The sequence below is a fragment of the Mus caroli genome, unplaced genomic scaffold, assembly GCF_978045245.1.
Source record: "Mus caroli unplaced genomic scaffold, Mus_caroli_1 scaffold_1, whole genome shotgun sequence".
Taxonomy (NCBI): domain Eukaryota; kingdom Metazoa; phylum Chordata; class Mammalia; order Rodentia; family Muridae; genus Mus; species Mus caroli.
Window position 1 is genome coordinate 33539222 of NW_028227256.1, and position 19537 is coordinate 33558758.

Consider the following 19537-nt stretch of genomic DNA (forward strand, 5'->3'; position numbering starts at 1 on the left):
CATCCTTGTGAACACAGCCGGGGCTGGGGAGGCGCCTCTACCGTCCTGGGAGTGGGCATCTGCCTGGGTACAGTATGTGGCCCTCCATCTAATCTGATGCTCTCCAGAGTCCTCTCTTTGGGAAGATCAAAATTCCTTTCAACTGCTGTCAATGAAGGAGGAAACAAGCTTTGGCTTCTGGGACCCTCGGAGCTGATGCCTGTGGCTAGCACATGTAACTCTGGTCCCAGGGAGCTGATCTGGTGAGAGAATGGGAGGCTGGTGGGGACAGTTCCCTTTGCGATGACCTGAGTTCAATTCCCAAGACCCATGTGGAAGGCAAGATCCAACTCCCAGAAACTGTCCTCTGACCTCCATACACACATAAGTCATTCAAACTCTGCACACTGATAAAAACAAAAGGCTACATTTTTAGGGGCAATAGCATAAAAAACTAGAATGTTGTCAGGCAGGAAAAAAGAGAGACTGGCTGACTCTGTTGAACAATGGGTATGTGGAGGCAGGTTATACTGTTGATGCAACCTTCAGATATGGCTGCAAGCACCCAGGATAGAAGAGAAGCCTTTAGAGGAGGCTGGAGATGCGATGCGGCTCAGTGGTTAAGAGCACTTGTTGCTCTTGCAGAGAACCTCGGTTAGATTCCCAGCACACACATGGTGGCTCACAACCACTCATAACTTACTCTAGGGGATCCAGTGTTCTCTTCTGACTCTCCAGGGCACCAGGCATGTATGTACATACATGCAGGCAAAAGACTCATGTACATGTATGTACAGATGTATATATAATAGAAATATATAAAAAATGAATAAATGTAGATTTAAAATATCTTTAAAAGAGACATGCAAATATTACTGGTAATCTTTAAAGCTGAGATGGCTCATGCTGTGGGTGGAGTGGGTGGCTGGTGGTGGCCTTTTCTCTATCTGTCTGGCCTCCACCGAAGTCACCAACCCATAGGTGTACCAGGCAGACAGCAACTACTCAGACTTCTCCTTATCTTTCTTTTATTCCTGGACATGAGCTCACAACTGCCAAGTGTTGGGGCACGATTGTGGCAAACCATTTACAAATCCCTGGACGGAGCAATCTGTCTGCTTATGTGATAATGAGCATGAGATCTGCCCAGCAGAGGAGCAGCCAGGAGCTCTCCCTGTGGTGATCAAGCATGCTTCTGGCTGGGGATGGCTTTTCTGTATTGATGGCCCACAGAGTGAAGACACAGTATCCCAGCAAATATACTCGTCCTTCCCTGTGGGGGATCTGATCCATTGACTCTCAAGAGGATGGTCAAAATGGTGGCTGCTACAGATAGCTTGTACCTGTGTGTGGGTATGCACCCGAGTGCAGATACCTGTGCAGTCCTGGAGACGGAGTTACAAATGCTTGTGAGCTGCACACATAGGTGCAGTGCACACTCAACCAGCTCTTCCATCCTAGCAACCTCAGCTTGATTCTTCTTTCTCCTTTTCACTTGGAGGAAGGAAGTGTCATGGCATCTCTGTGGCTTAGTGAAGCCCCAGAATCACTCTACTTGTGCAATGCACAAGAACTAAGTACACTAAGTACAGCAGAGGTTCGTTAATGAACGCCCTCCCACACTACAAGGATCAATTTGATAATGGAGCCAGCTACTAGTTAATTAGAGCGTGCTCAGTAGGAATTCACCAAACAAAGGCAGGGTTCATGCATATGCCAGGCTGATGGAATGGGATAGCACAAACCCCAACACTCGTGCATAAGGTAAAAACCTATGAACTATTTCTGGATTTGCCCATTAAATATTGTCCAGACTATAGCTGGCCACAGATAATTGCCATAACATGAGATATAACTATGGGTAAGAGCCCTGCTGTAGGGAGGAGTGACCATTATGGGCTCTGATGCCCCAGATCTGGGCCCTGTGCTAATTGAGACAAGATCCCCAGGCCATGCATGATGAGTCTGGCTCAGGATGTTCTCTTGAAACTGTGGTGTGGAGGAGGAAAAGGCAGTATGAACATGTAAATGTGTGGCCTCGTGTTCTATAATGTAGGCTTTTACAAAGTTTATGCTTCCAGGGTCTGAAGAGAGGGCTCAGTGATTAAGAACACATGCTTGTGAGGGAGGAAAAGGGTTATTCCACCTTCTGCTCCTCCAGAGACCCAAGGCTGCTTCTCAGCACCTACAACTGCTGGGCCTGGGGGACCCAATACTCTCTTCTGGCTTCCTGAGGCACTGCACATACATAGCATATATTTATGCACACACACACACACAAATTTAAATCTTCTTTCAATTAAAATGAGTTTGTGTATCTAAATTAGTAAATTTTCTACAAGACACACATAATCATGCTACTGTGGCAGATAATCTTGGTTGTCAGCTTGACACACCCACAAAGAACGACACTCAGCTGAAGAACTTCCACCTTCTGATTGGTTGTCGGCATGTCTGTGGGACATTTGATCTTGATTACTAATTGATGTAAAAGGGCCCAGGCCACTGTGGGCAGCATCATTCCTAGGCACATAAGCCTGGTCTCTCTAGAAAGGGTGACAGAACATGAAGGAGCCTGGGAGCAAACCAGTAAGCAGCGTCCTCTGTGGCCCTGCTTCAGTTCCTGCCTCCAGGTTCTTGCTTCAGCTTCTGCCCTGACCTCCCTTCATGATGACCAATCTGTTTCATTACAGTTGCAGGGGACAGAAAAGTAACGAATACAACTACCTGTGTTCATAAAAGGTTACATATCTGTGTTGTTCAGAACACTGCTTTGCATTTTCTGATCTGAGGTGGGCCCTGTCCCTAGAACAGAACTGTTCCCCAGTGCTCCCTGTGTCTAAGTCACAGTGTCTCTTGCTGTGATAAAATGCTATAACCATAAACAACTTGGGAAGGACAAGGTTTCTTCCATCCTACCTTCTCAGGTCACAGTCCACCACTGAGGGAAGTCAGGGCAGGAACCTGGAGGCAGGAGCTGATGCAGAAGCCATGGAAGGGTTCTGCTTACTTGCTTACTTCCCATGGCTTGCTCAGCCTGCTGTCTTGTAGCCCTGAGGATCATCTGCCTAGGGGTGATACCACCCACAGTGGGCTGGGCCCTCCCACATCAATCATCAATCAAGAAAACGCACCACAGACTTGCCCACAGGCCAATCTGGTGGGAGGATTTTCTCAATTGAAATTCCCTCTTCCAAAATGATTCTATCTTGTGCCAAGCTGACATAAAATAGCCAGCACAGTGTGCTTACCTGAGGAACAGCTCTTCCAATGGGCTGTGCGGCTTTAGACGAGAGGAGTCCAGGAAGCAAGGCAAAGGGTGACGCCTAGGCAAGAATACAGTTTCACCCGGATGCACTGGCGAGATGACCTGCAGGGACACGGAGAACTTCTCCACCAGCATCCTGGCAAGGCAAGGGGTAGGGCAGGGTTAGGGGTGTGCCTGGCTCTGTAGCAGCCTAGATAGTGCAAGGAGCAGAACAGGGACAGTGGCTGTAATAGCCAGGGCCAGGGTGGTGTCTGGAAGGGGTGAGGAGGCACCAGCTGACAGGGCACTGTGAGAGTGGGTCTCAAGGGTCAGTGATCCTTGAGCTCCAGAACTTATAGGAAAACTGCCTACAAAGCCTGATGAAATGCAGACCCTGACCTGTCAGCCAGTTAGGAGATCTGCTCTGCACACACAGATAGGGGTGGAGAGCCAAGGCATAGAAGGGACTCTGCAGTTCTGTTATGACCCACTGACTAGAGATGAGAAGGAAGACACAAGGTCAGGCCTGAGACCCAGCTGAGTCTCTACACAACTGACACCAACAGGAAGTCACAAGGCACTGATGGGAGGAGCACTAAGTTGAAGACTAGGGTGTGCAAGTATGCGTGTGCCTGTCATCTCTTAATGGATTCCGAGATCCTAAAGGGATGTCTATAATTGCAGCTAGTATTGAGTCATATATAACATAATGCATTTTCACAACCAAATTCTTGTCACTTATGCAGTTTGAACTGGACAGGAAAACACACCAATTTCTTTTCCTTCTCCACAACTCTGCAGATGGAAGATCTGTTCTTCTGTAGATTTAGGCAAACAGCAGCAGACCATTCCCCTCCTTAACTGTTTACCTTTCTTCTTAAAGGAAGTGCCTTCCAGCCTTTTGCTGCGTATCTATGTTTCTTGCATCACTACTCAGTGCTTTGGGAATGCATTAAGTACAGCAGGCATGACTTCAGCACATGCATCGATCCTGTGGCTGCTCATCTGTCAATCCAGGTGAATAATGGGTGGGTAGCACACTCAGGGTGGACCCAAAGGGCAAAGGGATAATTAGTGTCCTGGGCGAGATGTAGAAGACCACAAGCTTTACTCACACAACTTATGCACTGTTTGGGAATTTTCCATTTAATATTTTCAGATGGCAGTTGACTATGGTTACCAAAAGAGCCACAAGGGAAACAAGGTAAAGAGCGACGTCTCTATACACATGCAGAACACAACGTACCTGGACACGAGAGCTCCCCCGACACCCCACCGGCCCCATCACTGATATTCCCAGCATCAACCCTTCTGAAAGACTTAGGTGGGGAGGAAAGGAAGACAGACATTTCCTGCTTGCTTTAAAAAGCCTTCTTCCATTTGGTGTTTTAGCAATATTATAATAGATGATTGACAATGATGGAGGAAACAAGCTGCATATGTTACATTCCCTTCTCTACCTGGAAGGAAGCCCACTGGTTCCCAACCAGATGTGATGTCTGAGGAGTAGAAAGTTAGGAGCCTATCAGGATCTGGGGCATTGAGTGGCTGGCCTTGGCCATGGCGTCACATACCCTGCCACCTGACAGTCAGCCTGGTAAACCTGACTTATTTTCTGGCCAGGTGATCCAAGATGAGACTCTGAGGGCTGTCCTGGGGACAAATGGCACAATGAGTGGGAAGGATGGTAGAACCCAGAAGGCTCAGGCTCAGTGGGTTTTCACAAAGAGCCTGATGGCTACCATCCACATGGTAAGATAGATAACCTTGTTTGGTCATGTCCTTGCTATTACAATGTTCTATCTATCATAGCTTCTTTTGTTACTTTTGTAGCTAGAAAAAATGTGAAAATTATTAAGAAATTAACAATAACTAGGCTCATCTGTAAAGTGGGTCCCAGCCCTTTCCCCAAGCCGTCCCTCAAAGGGACTTTTGTAAAGCTAACTGTAATATATGTGTATCATTAGAGATTCCAAGACACTGTCACACGTCTAATTAGGGATTTCCTGTGTAGCCTAGAGCAGAGAATAAAGGGCCATGTTGTGATTTAAATATCTGTCTCCCTTCCCCTTCCCTCCCCCGTCTCAGCACACACATAAGGTCTTTTAAGTTTAAGAAAGAGATAATTTGGGATGTCATCCTGTCGAGATTCAAGCCAATTCTTAGTGTATGAGCACACTCTCTGCATGGGGTGGATGAGCAGGGTCCTTTCTACCACAGACAGTTGTGGCAATCACATGACGTCTTGTCTGGCAGATGGTGCCTAGCCCCGACCCATACTGCCTTGATGGCCCTCACCACTTCCTCAGGCCCCATTCAGAGATGGAACAGGTTGGTACTTTTCTACGCCAGTGAGTCATTTTTAATTTTAAAGTGTAAGATTAAACCATTACACCACAATGATCCTACATCAAAACCACCACCTCAAAGTGGCTGCTGTCAGAGAGCCTTTCTCAGAGAATGGTTTCTCCACTGGAGAATGCCATGTGCCCAGAAAATGAGCCACAATTTCAGTCACAAACACCTTCTGATGTAAGCAGCCACACATGTAGCTCCCTTTTTGTGTGGAATTTTCTGACCTTTAAGTCATGCTTCCACAAGCCTGTGTGCACTCAGTAGAAAGGCAGCAAAATTATTCTTACTACTGAGTTTTCAAAAGCATTTTTTTAAATTTGGGCCAGCAAGGTGGCTCAGTGAGCTAACCTTATTTGTCACCAGACTTGACGACCTGAGTTCAATCCCCGAGACCCATATGGTGGAAGGAGAGAACCAACTCCTACAAATGTCTTCTGATCTCAGCTGTGGCACATGCGCACCCCACTCCAAATAAATAAACGTAATACACATTTTAAAAATGTAAATGTTTCTGTGTGTATTTTGTAGGACATATGTGATAGTGCGCTTGTGTGTTTATCTAGGGGGTCAGAGGACAAGAGCAGATGTTGGTTCTTACTGCCTACCTTGTTTGAGACAAAGTCTGTTTGTTATCTGAGTTTTTTGTTTGTTCTGTTTTTGTTTGTTTAGTTTTGTTTTTTGTTTGAGACACAGCCTCACTGCAGCTTGGCTGGCCTGGAATTCACAGAGGTCTGCATGCCTGTCTCCCTACTGCTAGAAGAAAAGCTATGCACTACACCTATTTTTGTTTGTTTTTTCCTCTTCCTTCCTTTTTGTGTCCCTGGAATTGTGCACTCTAGGACAGCTGGCCGGCCAGTTTCTAGGAAGTCTCCTGACTCTGCCTTCCATCTTGCTTTAAGATTTCTAGAATCTCGGACGAGATGCTGTGCCCATCTTCCCATGGGATTGAACTCAGGTCCATGTTTATCTAGCAAGTGCTTTGTCCACGGAGCTCTCATTTCATTTCACTTCAGAAACTTTACCCAAGTCGTAAGGAGCTTTATGCCAAGGTTATGTGTCCAGGGAGTTGAGATCCCTGAAGCCAAATCCAGCCTGTGACTGTTCCCAATGACACCACCAAAACCTTCCCAACACGCTGACTCAGTTCAGTTTCCTGCTACCTGACTTCCGCAGAGGTTCCTAGGACACCAGGCAAGACCCAGCACCTGCCCTACAGGGATCTGGCCAAAGTCTGACAATCTCCTAGCAACCCTGGGTTCCTAGGAAGCATGCAAAAGGAGCTTGCTGTGCCCATCTGGTGGCTGTCCCTGTCAAGACATGTTCTGAGACTTTCACAGTGAAGAGGAAACAGAGGAAAAACCAAAATACACATACAGTTTCACCTTCTTGTAATCACTGATGCTACCTCTAATCCCAAGGGCAGTAGCTACAGTCTGAAGGCACTGGTTCTTTGGGGGGCACTAGTCCATCTCAGCTGGAATCACCCCATGAGCACTGAGGGCTGCATACATGTCCAGTGGGTGACCTCTTGACACTAGAAGATCAAAAGCCTTACCCTCTGAGCTCACTCATGCACCCATTTTCTGAACAAGAATTCTATATTGTTGCAGGATATTTGATCACATTGTGAACCCTGACATTGTGAACTGGAAAAGTCTGTTTCTTATTGTGAGGTGACTCAGCCCTAGCATAGATTTCTAACCCAAGAGCTTTCTATAAATAAGAGCTAAATAAAGTCAACCATAGGTCAAGAGGCAGAGCAAGCAACCAGGTGACAGGGAGTGAACATCAGGAAAGAGGAAGGAGGGCCTTTTAGTTGAAGGGTATTTAAGACTGCACAGAGGAGGAGGAGGAGGAGGAAGAGGAGGAGGAGGAGGAGGAGGAGGGGAAGGAGGAAGAAGAGGGGAAGGAGGAGGAAGAGGGGAAGGAGGAGGAGGAAGAGGGGAAGGAGGAGGAGGAAGAAGAAAATGAGGAAGAGGAGAAGGAGGAGGAGGAAGAAGAGGAAGAGGAAGACTTTTTCCTTCTGGAATAGGAAGGTCAGCTGCGTGCTTTCTCTGCCTCTCTGAGCTGGCAGGCTTTCACCACAAGGTCTGTCTCCTGAGTCTTTTTTTTTTTTTTAAAGATTTATTTATTTTTATTATATGTAAGTACACTGTAGCTGTCTTCAGACACTCCAGAAGAGGGAGTCAGATCTCATTACGGATGGTTGTGAGCCACCATGTGGTTGCTGGGATTTGAACTTCGGACCTTTGGTAGAGCAGTCGGGTGCTCTTACCCACTGAGCCATCTCACCAGCCCCTGTCTCCTGAGTCTTTATTGGTAAAATCCAACGTTTGACATTTTGTTAAAACAACACTATGTAGAGCTATAAAGTTGACTGAGCATGCGTAGACCATCAAATTCTTCACTTCTCTTTCCAGCCATCTTTCCCCACACCTGCATCTTTATCCCTAAATTCTGTCTTTAAGAGTGGCAGATTTACATTTTTTCCTTTCTCTCTCTTCTCTTCTCTTCTCTTCTCTTCTCTTCTCTTCTCTTCTCTTCTCTTTTCTCTCTTCTCTCTTTTCTTCTCTTCTTCTCTCCTCCTCTCTTCCCCTCCCCTCTCCTCCCCTCCCCTCCCTTCTCCCCTCCCCTCCCTTCTCCCCTCCCCTCCCCTTCCCTTCCCTCCCTTCTCTCTCTCTCTCTCTCCTCTCTCTCTCTCTCTCTCTCTCTCTCTCTCTCTCTCTCTCTCTCTCTCTCTCTCGCTCTCTCTCTCTCTCGTCAGGATCTCATGATGTAACGCAGTCTGACCTTGAACTCATTTTGTAGCAAAGGATGACCCTGAGGTTCTGTGGCCCTCCTGTCTTTGCCTCCCAAGTACCAGGCTTACAATTACGCCCTGCCTTGCCTGCTTGGGGAGGCAGTATGTTAAAGACTTGGGACTCTCTCCTTAGTTTGGCTGCCTGGTGAATAAACTTTTTTTGCTTCAGTGACTGGCATACTGCATGGGGAAAAGACCGCCTATTTCATTACAACAAAGCATGATACTAGTCAGGAGGCAGGACCCCCTAAACTAAAGCCCGCTGGCTAGTCCCTGCCTGGAGTCCATTTCCATATCTGCTGCAGTCAGGCTTTGCCAATGAACTCTTGCCTACAGAGGACCTTTCTTTAGGAAACTTTTGTGAAACTGTAACTCCAGATTTCAGTCCCTGTGCCAGAGATGGGCTAGTGCCAAGCCTAAAGCATTTACTGTCTGTTTATACACTACAAAAAAAAAGTTTGTCTAGGAACAATCTGTGAAAAAGGCAAATGGCCAGCCACAAAGACCCTAAAATCTTCTCTGGGCAACTAAAAATGGTATGATTATTTTGGGAATCCTGTCAGTATGTTATCCCTGAGCAAACCCTGAGTATGGTCAAAGCTACAGCCATTATGCCTGGGTTGAGGCTAATCTGTGCACTCAGGCTCACAAAAAGTCATGCCTGGACAGGAAACAAGTAAGGCTCCCTGAGGACACCTTCCTATCACCCTCCTCCAGCCTCTCTTGCCACCTGCCTCCTAATACGGCCCCCATTCTGTCTTCCAACATCAGCTTCCCCATTTCTTGTAGTATCCACATGAACAAAATAACAGAAATTTGCCATCAATAACCACAAACTGACCAACTGGTCAACCAAACCTCTTGCCCTGCCTGAAGTCCTGCCCCTACTTTCCTCTTTTTTTGTTTTGTTTTTCAAGACAGGGTTTTTCTGTGTAGCCCTGGCTGTCCTAGAACTCACTCTGTAGACCAGGCTGGCCTCAAACTCAGAAATCTGCCTGCCTCTGCCTCCCAAGTGCTGGGATTAAAGTTGTGTGCCACCATTGCCTGGCCCCCACTTTCCTCTTAAGCTCCTTCCCGACATTCTCTTTGGCCTGTCTACCTGCTCAACAGACAGGCTTGTTCCCACACAGCTGCTCTTGTCAAGGTCAGAGTTACTGCTGTGCTGCTACATGCGATTGCATTTCCTGATGCCCCTGCTCTCTGCCCACTAGTGCTGGTTTCAGGACTAGCTTTGCCCAGCATGCTCAGCTGCCTTTTCTGTTTCCCTGCCTCAGCTATGGGCCTCAGCTCTTGAACACTGGCTCTTCATGCATTACACTTGCCCTCCCCCCCCACACACCACCATCTCATCTTGCTTCAATGCTGTTCCTTTGTTTTTGAGCAGGGTCTTGCTTTGCAACCCTGGAAATACTATGTAATCCAGGCTGGCCTTGAACTTTTGGTACTTCCCTGCCTCTGCCTTCTGAATTCTGAGATAACAGGTATGTGATGTCATGTCTGGCTTCTTATAGGCTGTTAGAAATCACCTGCCTGTGGTGATTCCTAACCTTGCCTCAGCCATCTACCTGAACTTGAACCTACAGTACCCAGTGTGACTCTACTTCTAAGGCAGCCTCTGCTCACTGGATCTTTCTCCCTGTAATTAAAGATGCTTCCATGCTATAAATGATGACACATGCCTTGTCTTAGTAGTCAGTTTTCTATAGTTGTGAGCAGACACCAAAACCACAGCAGCTCTTATAAGGAACAATATTTAATTGGGGCTGGCTTACAGTTTCAGAGTACTACTACTCCATTATCGTCATGGCAGGCAGGGAGGATGGCAGCACGCAGGCAGGCAGGCAGGCAGGCAGGCAGGCATGGTGCTTGGGAAGGAGCTGAGAGCTTTACATCCTGATTCTCAGGCAGCAGGCAAAGAGACTGGGTCTGCCATGGGCTTCTGAAACCTCAAAGCCATTCCCTGTGGCACACCTCCTTCAACAAGGCCACACCTCTTAATTCTACCCAAATATTCCACCAACTAAAGGCTCATATATATGAGCCTACTAGGTCAGTCTCCTTCAAACCACCAACACACCTGTAATCCCAAAAAAACCTGGGAGGCAGAGGTGGGCAGATGAAGTTTGAGGCCAGTCTGGGAGACCTATTTCAAAAGAGAAAAACAAAGCCTGCCCCAATCTTCCAGCTGCTCAGGCCAGGAACCTTTGAGTCCCTGCTTTGATTCCCCTTCTCTCCTACTCTCTAGCCAACTGTCACTGCTCCCTGAGGCAGCCAGCATTTGCCTGCCCCGCCCACCTGCCTGTAGCTCTGACCAGCATCATTTTTCCTAGATTACCTGCTGGGACTGTGCATGGTACCATGATACGAGTGTGTTTTCCATGGTTTCTGGCTTGTGACCCCCTCCTTCAGGGGAACCATGGAGACTAAAAAACTCTCCTTCCCAAAGGGGTCCCCCAAAGTTACAGAAACTCCCTGAATCTGCAGAATCTTGCCCTGGTCTACCTTACTTGACAGTCCTAAGAGCCGCCACCCCCCCCACCCCCCCAATCACCAAGGACTCATGGCCGAAGGAAGGAAGGAATGCTGTAGACAGAGGCTAAGACCCTGAGCAGGTGGACACTGAGAGAATGGGGAAACTCTGTGCCCCTTCTCAAAATTCATGTGTCTCTTTACAGGTTTCCTAGTATCTTTTTTTTTATTATTATGCATTTTCCTCAATTACATTTCCAATGCTATCCTAGTATCTTTTATGAGAAACAATGCAAGAATTTTTGAGTCCTGTGAGCTATCCTAGCAAATTCACTGACCCAAAGGAATGGGTTGTGTGTCTGAATCTCCCAATTTATATTGAGTCAGTCGGAAGGACAAATAAAACACCCTGGGCTTGTTACAGGTGTCTGGAGTGGGGACAGGGTGCTATCATCAGGATGGAGTCCCCACTGTGGCATCTGATGGTCTCCAGGTAGACAGTATGTAGACTTCAGAGACCACCACTTGGTTAGATACCTGTTAGAGAGAAATCCCCCATCTTCTGCACTCAGAAGTCTTCTGTGTTATAGGGTGAATCCAGGAAAAGGAACCAGTTTAATTTCTTATCAACACATGCTCACCACCCTGGGGCTCCTTTCTTCTGTCCCTGTCCCACCGGTCTGTCCTTGCTACCGGATGCCATTTGGGTGTGTGTCAGATCAGTGGCACCTGCTCATTTGGAACAAAGACCTCCAAGACCTACTTCTAGTTCCCTGACCTGTGTCCCAAGTCTGGCTCTTACTGACTTCAGATTTGCTTAACAGTCACCTTCTGAAAGGCCTTTCCTAACCCCTCACCCAATGACTCCTTTCCCAGCTTCCTTGCACTTCCCTCCCATATTATCCTCTCCCATCAGCCTTGTCTTGTTTATTGTTTCTCTCTCTGAACTGAGAGCAAATGATGCCGTAGAGCTTGGTACCAGTTGACAACGAACACTGACGGACAGAAGAATGAGTCAGTCAACAGGCAGATAAAAGACATGGATGCCTGGTGACATCCAGACTGAACAAGACCTTCCAAATTACCTACAGTGAATCCTAATCCCCAACATGGCAGGGGTCTCACTCACCTTTGTGTGGAACCTTCATGAATGAGATTATCGTAACTGTAAGAGAACCAGGCTGGGGATATAGCTCAGTGGGAGAATGCCTGCCTGGTATGCACAAAGTCCTCTAATACTGAAAGAAAAAGCTCAAGACATACCCAAAACATGTCAGAGAACTTGGAGAGGTCTCTAGCCATCTTTCTTCCATCTGAGGACACAAGAGCTCTCCACAGAACCTGGCACCATGGCTTCAGATTCCCAGGCTCTGGAATCCACTGTGGAAAGCAGATTTCTAAGAGCTGGGTGTGGCAGAGCATGTCTTTAATCCCAACACTTGGGAGGCAGAGGCAGGCAGATCTCTAGATTCAAGGCTGGCCTGGTCTACAGAGCAAGTTCCAGGATAGCTAGGGCTACACAGAAATCCTGAACAAAGAAAAATCATAGCAAAACAAAACAAAACAAAAAAGAAAAGCAGATTTCTGCTATTTATCTATGCCTATATCACAGCAGCCCAAAAGGATTAAGATATATAATATATTAGTCATGTGAAGTGGCACCATGACCAAGGCAACTCTTTTACTCCTTTTTTTTTTTTTTTTTTTTTTTTTTTGAGACAGGTTTTTTTCTGTATAGCTCTGGCTGTCCTGAAACTCACTCTGTAGACCAGAAATCCACCTGCCTCTGCCTCCCAAGTGCTGGAATTAAAGGCGCGTGCCACCACCGCCCAGCCCAAGGCAACTCTTATGAAAGAAAATATTTAATTAGGGGCTTCCTTTCAGAGTAGTCCATTATCATTATGGCACGGAGCATGGCAGCATGCAAGCAGGTGCTGGAGTAGTAGCTGAGAACAACATCCTGATCCACACACACATACACACAGACAGAGAGACAGAGACAGAGAGACAGACAGACAGAGAGGGAGAGAGACAGAGACAGAGAGAAAAACAGACCCTGGCCCTGTCACAGGCTTTTGAAACCTCAAAGCCCACCTTCAGTAACACACTTCCTCCAACAAGGCCACGCCTCTGAATCCTTCTAACCCTATCAAAGAGTGTACTCCCTAGTGTTTAAGCATCAAATATCTGAGCCTATGGGGCCATCTTATTCAAACTACTTCATTGTACTCCCTGGTCCCTATGGATTTATATAGCCATATCATAATGCAAAAAATGTATTCAGTTCAACTTCGAAAGTCTCCATAGTGTATCATAGTCTAACAACCCTGTTTAAAAGTCCCAAGTCTCTTCTGAGACTTATGGCAATCTCTTAACTATAACCTTCAGTAATATCAAAATCAAAAAGCAGATCATGCTAGGTAGCAGTGGCTCATGCCTTTAACCCCAGCACTTGGGAGGCAGAGGAAGGTGGATCTCTTTGAGTTTGAGGCCAGCCTGGCTCTACAGAGTGAGTTCCAGGACAGCCAGGGCTGTTACTCAGAGAGATCCTGTCTCAAAAACCAACCAACCAACCCCCCCCCATCCCCAAAAATCACATACTTCTAACATAAAATGGTACAGAATATACATTACCATTCAAAATGGGGAGGGGGAAGGGAGAGAACATAATGGCTATTCTTGTCACCTTGACTACACCTGGGATGAACTACACTCCAGAAATGAAGGGCACACCTGTGAGAGGCTTTCTTGCTTGAATTGAAGTGGGTGAATCTGGACCTTTGAGGTAGAAAGACACACACCTTTGGTCTGGATCTTAAGGCAGGAAAACATACTTCTTTCATCTGTATCTTAAGGCTGGAAGACACTGCTTTAATATGGGCTATACCTTCTGCTGGAAGTCTACATAAGGACACATGAGAAAACTTTGACTCTTTGCCTGCTTGCCCTTGCCTTGCTAGCACATCCATTCCTTTGCTTATAGTAGAGCCTACTTGTTTGGGAGTATACAAAGGAGCAGCTGAGACATTCAGCTGTGGGACTGAGCAACTACTAGACTCTTGGACTTTCCATTCATAGCTGGCCATTGTTAGTCATTTAAAAAATATTATACATATATATATATACACATATGTATACATATATGTATGTGTATATATATATATATATACATAGAGAGAGAGAGAGAGAGTCGTTCTGTAAGTCTGGTGACTCTAGAGAACTCTAATACAGAAGCACAGTGAGGAAACCACGGACCAAAGCCAGATCAAAGACCATCATGGCAAACTCCAAATTCTGTATCTCCATGTCTGATGTCAAAGGGTTCTTCAAACCTCCAACCCCCTTTAGCTTTGCTGACTGTAACGTACTTCTTGTACTTCTTTCTCTTGCATTGTTCCACACCTGGTCTGCAGCTCTTCTGGTCATGGATTCCATGATTATGCCAACTCCAATGTCTTTGGGTCTCCACGGCAATCCAGGCTTCACTGTCACAGCTTCACACAATGACCTCTCTGGGCCTTGATGCAGGAACAACCCTGTCCCACACCTGGCCCCAGTGGCTTTCCTTAGTCTTGGAGGGAGATTCCACAACGTCTCTCTTGTATCCTTGACTCTCAAGCCAGAACTGTGTGGCCGAAGCTGCCATGTTCTGCTCCTTGCCAGGGTGAAACTTGGCCCCCTCATTCAATTACATCGCCATCAGCTGTCTGCCATCATTTTTCTTCAATTCCTTTTCACAAGGTGGAAGCTCAGGGTCTCAGGTCTCCCGACATCTCCACTCCCTCTATTCCATTCAGCATCAGGCATCTCAGACTCTGTGGTATAGAACTCAGCCCTTCCTCAAACCATAGCCTAATGAAAGGAGAGCCAGCAAAGCTGAGGACAGCACTGATGGTCATCTTCCTTCCCCTAGCCAGGGAAAGATGAACAATTTCCTGTGGCCATAATCTCCTTCCAGGAAGTTTTCAGTTAAGACTGTGGTTTTGTGTACCTATTCCCCATAAGACAGAGCTCTGTGAACTTGGCTGATAACTGGTCTGCTTTATCATCTGTCTCTAGAAGGCCATTTGCCCTCTGAAGGCCACCAGCAGGCAACTGGTTATCTGGAACTGTGGCAATAAGAAGAGGAGGTGTGCCAGGCGGTGGTGACACACGCCTTTAATCCCAGTACTCAGGAGGCAGAGGCAGGTGGATTTCTGAGTTCAAGGCCAGCCTGGTCTACAAAGTGAGTTCCAGGATAGCCAGGGCTATACAGAGAAACCCTGTCTCAAAAAACAAACAAACAAAAAGAGGAGGTGCACACATTGCTGGATGAAACTGTTCATCCTCACAGGGCCCGGCTCCTACCTGTGCTCGGGCATGAGCGCTGCTTCTCTGTCATTGTTGTCATCATCATCACACACAGAGGACTTCAGCCTGGGATGTGTCTGCTGCAGCAGCTGCTCCCATTCCTGCTCCAGGGCCTGCTCCCTTTGGTGGAAATGAGCGACTGAGCCAGCCACTGGCACTGCTACCTGATGCCCACCTGTCTCCCCACCCCCAGAACACAGCATGCCTGGGGAATACAAGGCCACATGCTGATACTTATACTCCTGGAGGACAGAGCTCTGCTTTGTCTCCAGTGGCAATGGTCAAAGTAGAGAGCATTTGCCATACAGTGTTGAGTGTGTCTTTGCGTCTTTATTTGTGGATCTTGTTTTGAAATTCCTTCATTCTCTAACATCCTCAGAACTGGGTCTGCTCTTCTATTAACCCAGGGCTCAGCAAATGATGAGAGGAGGCCTGTGCCCTCAGGTCCTTGGCAGCCCCAACTCACCACTTGCATCTGCATCCTCCAGAGGCCAGAGCCTCCCTCCCATCCCCACACACCCTTCTCTCCCTCCCCCTTTGGCCCCTGTCCTGCAGCAGGTAAAAGTGCCTTATTGCCTTTCCTCACGCAGAGAGCCTCACTCCAGCTCTAGCTAGCCTTTACTAAGGGCAGCTGTACCTACCATTATCCTGCTGGAGTCACAGAGTACCCCCCAGAGAGCCTCACTCCAGCTCTAGCTAGCCTTTACTAAGGGCAGCTGTACCTACCATTATCCTGCTGGAGTCACAGAATACCCCCCGAACACCCCCCAACCCGCTACCCCCCTGCTATGCCCTGAATGTGGCCTGTCCTTTCCAAACTCATGTGGAAATGTAGATTTCAGAGAAACACTACTGACAGACAGGTAGAGGGCTATCAAGAGGCATTGGGCTCTGAGATGGAATTCAATGATGGGTGAATACTTTTTTTCTTAATGCTGTTTGTTTTCCTGTATTCCCTTCCATCTGCCATGGAGCAAAGCACAAAGCTCTCACTAGAAACTGTACAGATGCCAGCACCATGCTTTTGGACTCCCAGAACCATAAACCAAATAGCCTCTTTTCTTTATAAACCCCATGGCCTTGGGTATTCTGTTACAGCAACAGAAAATAGACTGATAGATTCTTTCACTTCCTCTTGCTGTAACAAGCCTGTACACTCCTAGAGAGCATGAAGCATCCTTTAGCCTTCGCTGTCCTTGCTTCTGAAGGCTGTTGAAAAAATCTCAGGAGTCCCCATCCTCTACCTGGCCCTTCTAGGGGCTCCCTACAGTTTCCATAGCTCATGCTCTGCTAGTTTCTCAGCACTGCACCATTTCTTCCAGGAGAGTCCACATGAACTTTCTTTAGCATGCAGAAAAACACACTCTGCCTCTTCAGAAGCTCCCATGATTCAGTGGGTGTCTGTGTCCAACCGCTTTACCACATCACCACTTTATCTATGGCCACATCCCTCCTACCTGTTAGCACCCAGATTTCCTGTCCCAGCCCGCCAGGAGCAGCATGGTCTGTGCTATCTGCCTTTACAAGACAACACCCCTCCCTCTCCAAGGTTCAAGGGCAAGCCTTTCTCAGCAACTGTATGGAAGATGCCAGAGTCAGGATGAACTTCCAGCAAGTAGAGTGGCACCATCAACTCCCTACATCAAGTTCCAAGCAATAGCTTTGAGATCTTAAAAGCCAAAGACACTGTATGGAAGAAGAACATGGACTGACTCCTGAGTGGGCAGAATGCATAAATCCAGAGAAAACAACTGTCCACCCATGTGTACACCTTACTACACTCTGGACAAGAATGTAGGGCTGTGGGTCCTGAGAAAAGATTCTGAGAAGGTGGGCATGGATGCTTCCAGCAGGCGTCAAGAGGCAGGAGCTCCACCTGGACTCAACATGTGTGTACACACACCTGCATTTAGTGTGTGCACACATGCACACAGGAAAAGGGACAGAGGAAAGAGTTAGGCTGTGAAAATAATCTGCTTACATTCCATCAAACAGCTGGCCAGCAAACAGGCCCAACACGTAAGGTAGCTGTTCCTAGTTACCTTACAGTGAGGCATCTACTATACACGGGAGGAGCCTGCTTCAGTTCCACTCCAGAGGCCCTTCCACACAAGCTAGCCTCCTCCCTGGGAGGGTTCTCCAAAAGAAACTGACAGGTGCTGGTGTCTGACACCAGCTCCACCCCACTAAGACATGTCTACTTCTGACCAACATGACTTTTGCCTTCAGAAACTGCAAAGGGAAACAGCCATGCCAAGCCCAGCTTCTTTGAGATACTGTGCTTTGTGGCAGGAAGGAGGCGAGCAGGACCAAATAACATGAGAAGGAAAATCAGCTGAAGGTGCACTGGGACAGGCCAGTGGCCATGCTACTCCGATGGCACACCCTTGTGGCAAGAACTGGGCAGGGGTGGAGGCTGGGAGGAAGAAGGCCCTGGGATAAGGGCTTTGCTCCTGCTGTGGGGGAGGGTCCAGAGCCTCCGTTCTGGACCTGCCTATAAGCCTGTGCATACACAGGACATGCCACACCTGCTGGGAAGGCTGCCCCATCCCCACACAGGGTTGCTCAGTCCTCAGTCTACCAGTCTTTCACAGAAACTGCCCTGCGCGCACAATGGACCTCACCCCGTACTCACCTCTTTTCTTGCAGTAAGTAATCTAGGTTATTGATGTAGCACTGCGAGCCCCCAGAGGGAATCTGGAAAGACAGGACACAGGCATGGCGGGGATGGGAAAGGAAAACATGGGAAGATTGATGTTAATGTATTCTGCTCACTTTTCTGAACAGATATATGATTAAAAAAAAAAAAAACACAATTTCCCCCCCCCCCCCACAAATAGGACTTTTTATTTGTCACTATTAAAAATCTGGATTTTACACTGATTCTTGGACTGGTGGTTCATATCCATCAGCTCGCTCAACCTTAGCACCCGTCTCGTCTCCAGCTGCTTTGCCAGAGCTGCTGCCTTCCCCATGTAGCTCCATGAGCTTGCCCAGTTCAAACTTGGGTTTCTTCAGCATTTTTCCTTTTCTAACAAAGACATCATGAAGAGGATAAATGGACTGGCGAGCCTTTTCTATGTCTTTCCCAATGCTGTCTGGAATCAGTTTATGAACTACTTCCTTCAAGTCATTGGTCTGCACCTCTCAGGTCACGATTTCCATCATCTTCTTCCGGATCTGGCGGACTCGCTGGTGCTGCGCATAGGAGGTCTTTCTTATCTGGTTGTTGCGTTTCTTAGTGAAGCCAACACAGAAAAGTCGGAGCAAATAGCCATCTGTCGTCTTGACATCAACGTGAGCTTCAATCATGGTCTGCCACTTCTTGACCATGGAGCACATTTTGTCCCGGGTAAGATCCATCCCATGGAAGTCAGTCAGACAGTTTTTGCCCTGAACGTCCTCAGTGATTAGCCTGAATTTTCTAAGTGCAACTTTATCATTCTGTAGATCGGCAAGGCTCACTTCACACACTCGACCCTTGAGTCCATCAGAGGCAATTTTGGTTCCTTGAGTCCTCGTGACTAGCGTCTTCCCGATGTTCCTAATATTGAACATGGCTGGAGCTTTCACATCGTACCAGTCTTTCTTAGAAAATGGATCAACCACTTTCTTCTTAGCTCCCTTCTTGCCACCTTTCATCAAGCGCTTGTTCTTGCTGACCGCCATGGTACCAACCGGAGAGCCAAAAGGGTTGTCATTTCATATTAATGTCAAAGAGACTGCATATGTGTGCATATGTATGTATGTGTGCATATATGGATATGTGTGAATATAGTGTATGTATGCATGTGTGTGTGCACAGGTTTGCACATGTATGTATATATGTATATATGTGTGTGCATCTGTGTGAGTGTGTTATGTGCTCAAGTAACATTATCAGGGTATTTTTTTTTTTTTGAGACAGGGTTTCTCTGTATAGCCTGGCTGTCCTCGAACTCAGAAATCCGCCTGCCTCTGCCTCCCGAGTGCTGGGATTAAAGGTGTGCGCCACCACGCCCAGCTCCAGGGTATTCTTCTATATGGCTAGAGCACAGCTCCTCAGTGGCAGGCATTTAGGCTACTGATAATCTTGGACTATGGCAAATAATGAAACACTATGCTTAGAATTTCCTGAGCTCACGGCCCTAAAAAGTGTCCCATACTCTAGTCCCCACAAGATATCACTGAAGTCTTATTTAGGATCTCTATTACTGAACCTCAGTCATAGGCTTTGTATGCACCAAGACTGGATCCTGACACTGAGGTTCCTCCTTGCTCCAAGGCCAACCCTAACCTTAGTCATGAAAGCCTTGAGGGGCCCCATGCAGAAACACATTCAATCTGCTGTGACCCCC

The 19537-nt window shown here is 47.3% G+C and overlaps 1 protein-coding gene and 1 pseudogene across 3 annotated transcripts in view; both read right to left on the reverse strand.

Annotated features, from left to right (window-relative positions):
• Window positions 1-19537, reverse strand: part of Fam178b (family with sequence similarity 178 member B) — a 122439-nt gene that overhangs the window by 79641 nt on the left and 23261 nt on the right. For 2 of the 3 annotated variants that reach the window (XM_021158105.1, XM_021158096.2), the window contains 3 exons: window positions 17836-17897; window positions 15198-15320; window positions 3231-3383 (listed from right to left, as the gene is read on the reverse strand). In XM_021158105.1, coding sequence (XP_021013764.1) covers window positions 3231-3383; window positions 15198-15320; window positions 17836-17897 — 338 coding nt within the window. The remainder of the gene's footprint in view (window positions 1-3230; window positions 3384-15197; window positions 15321-17835; window positions 17898-19537) is intronic. The other variant, XM_085836364.1, reaches the window with a different exon arrangement.
• On the reverse strand, window positions 18039-18875 carry LOC110291145 (small ribosomal subunit protein eS1 pseudogene; annotated as a pseudogene).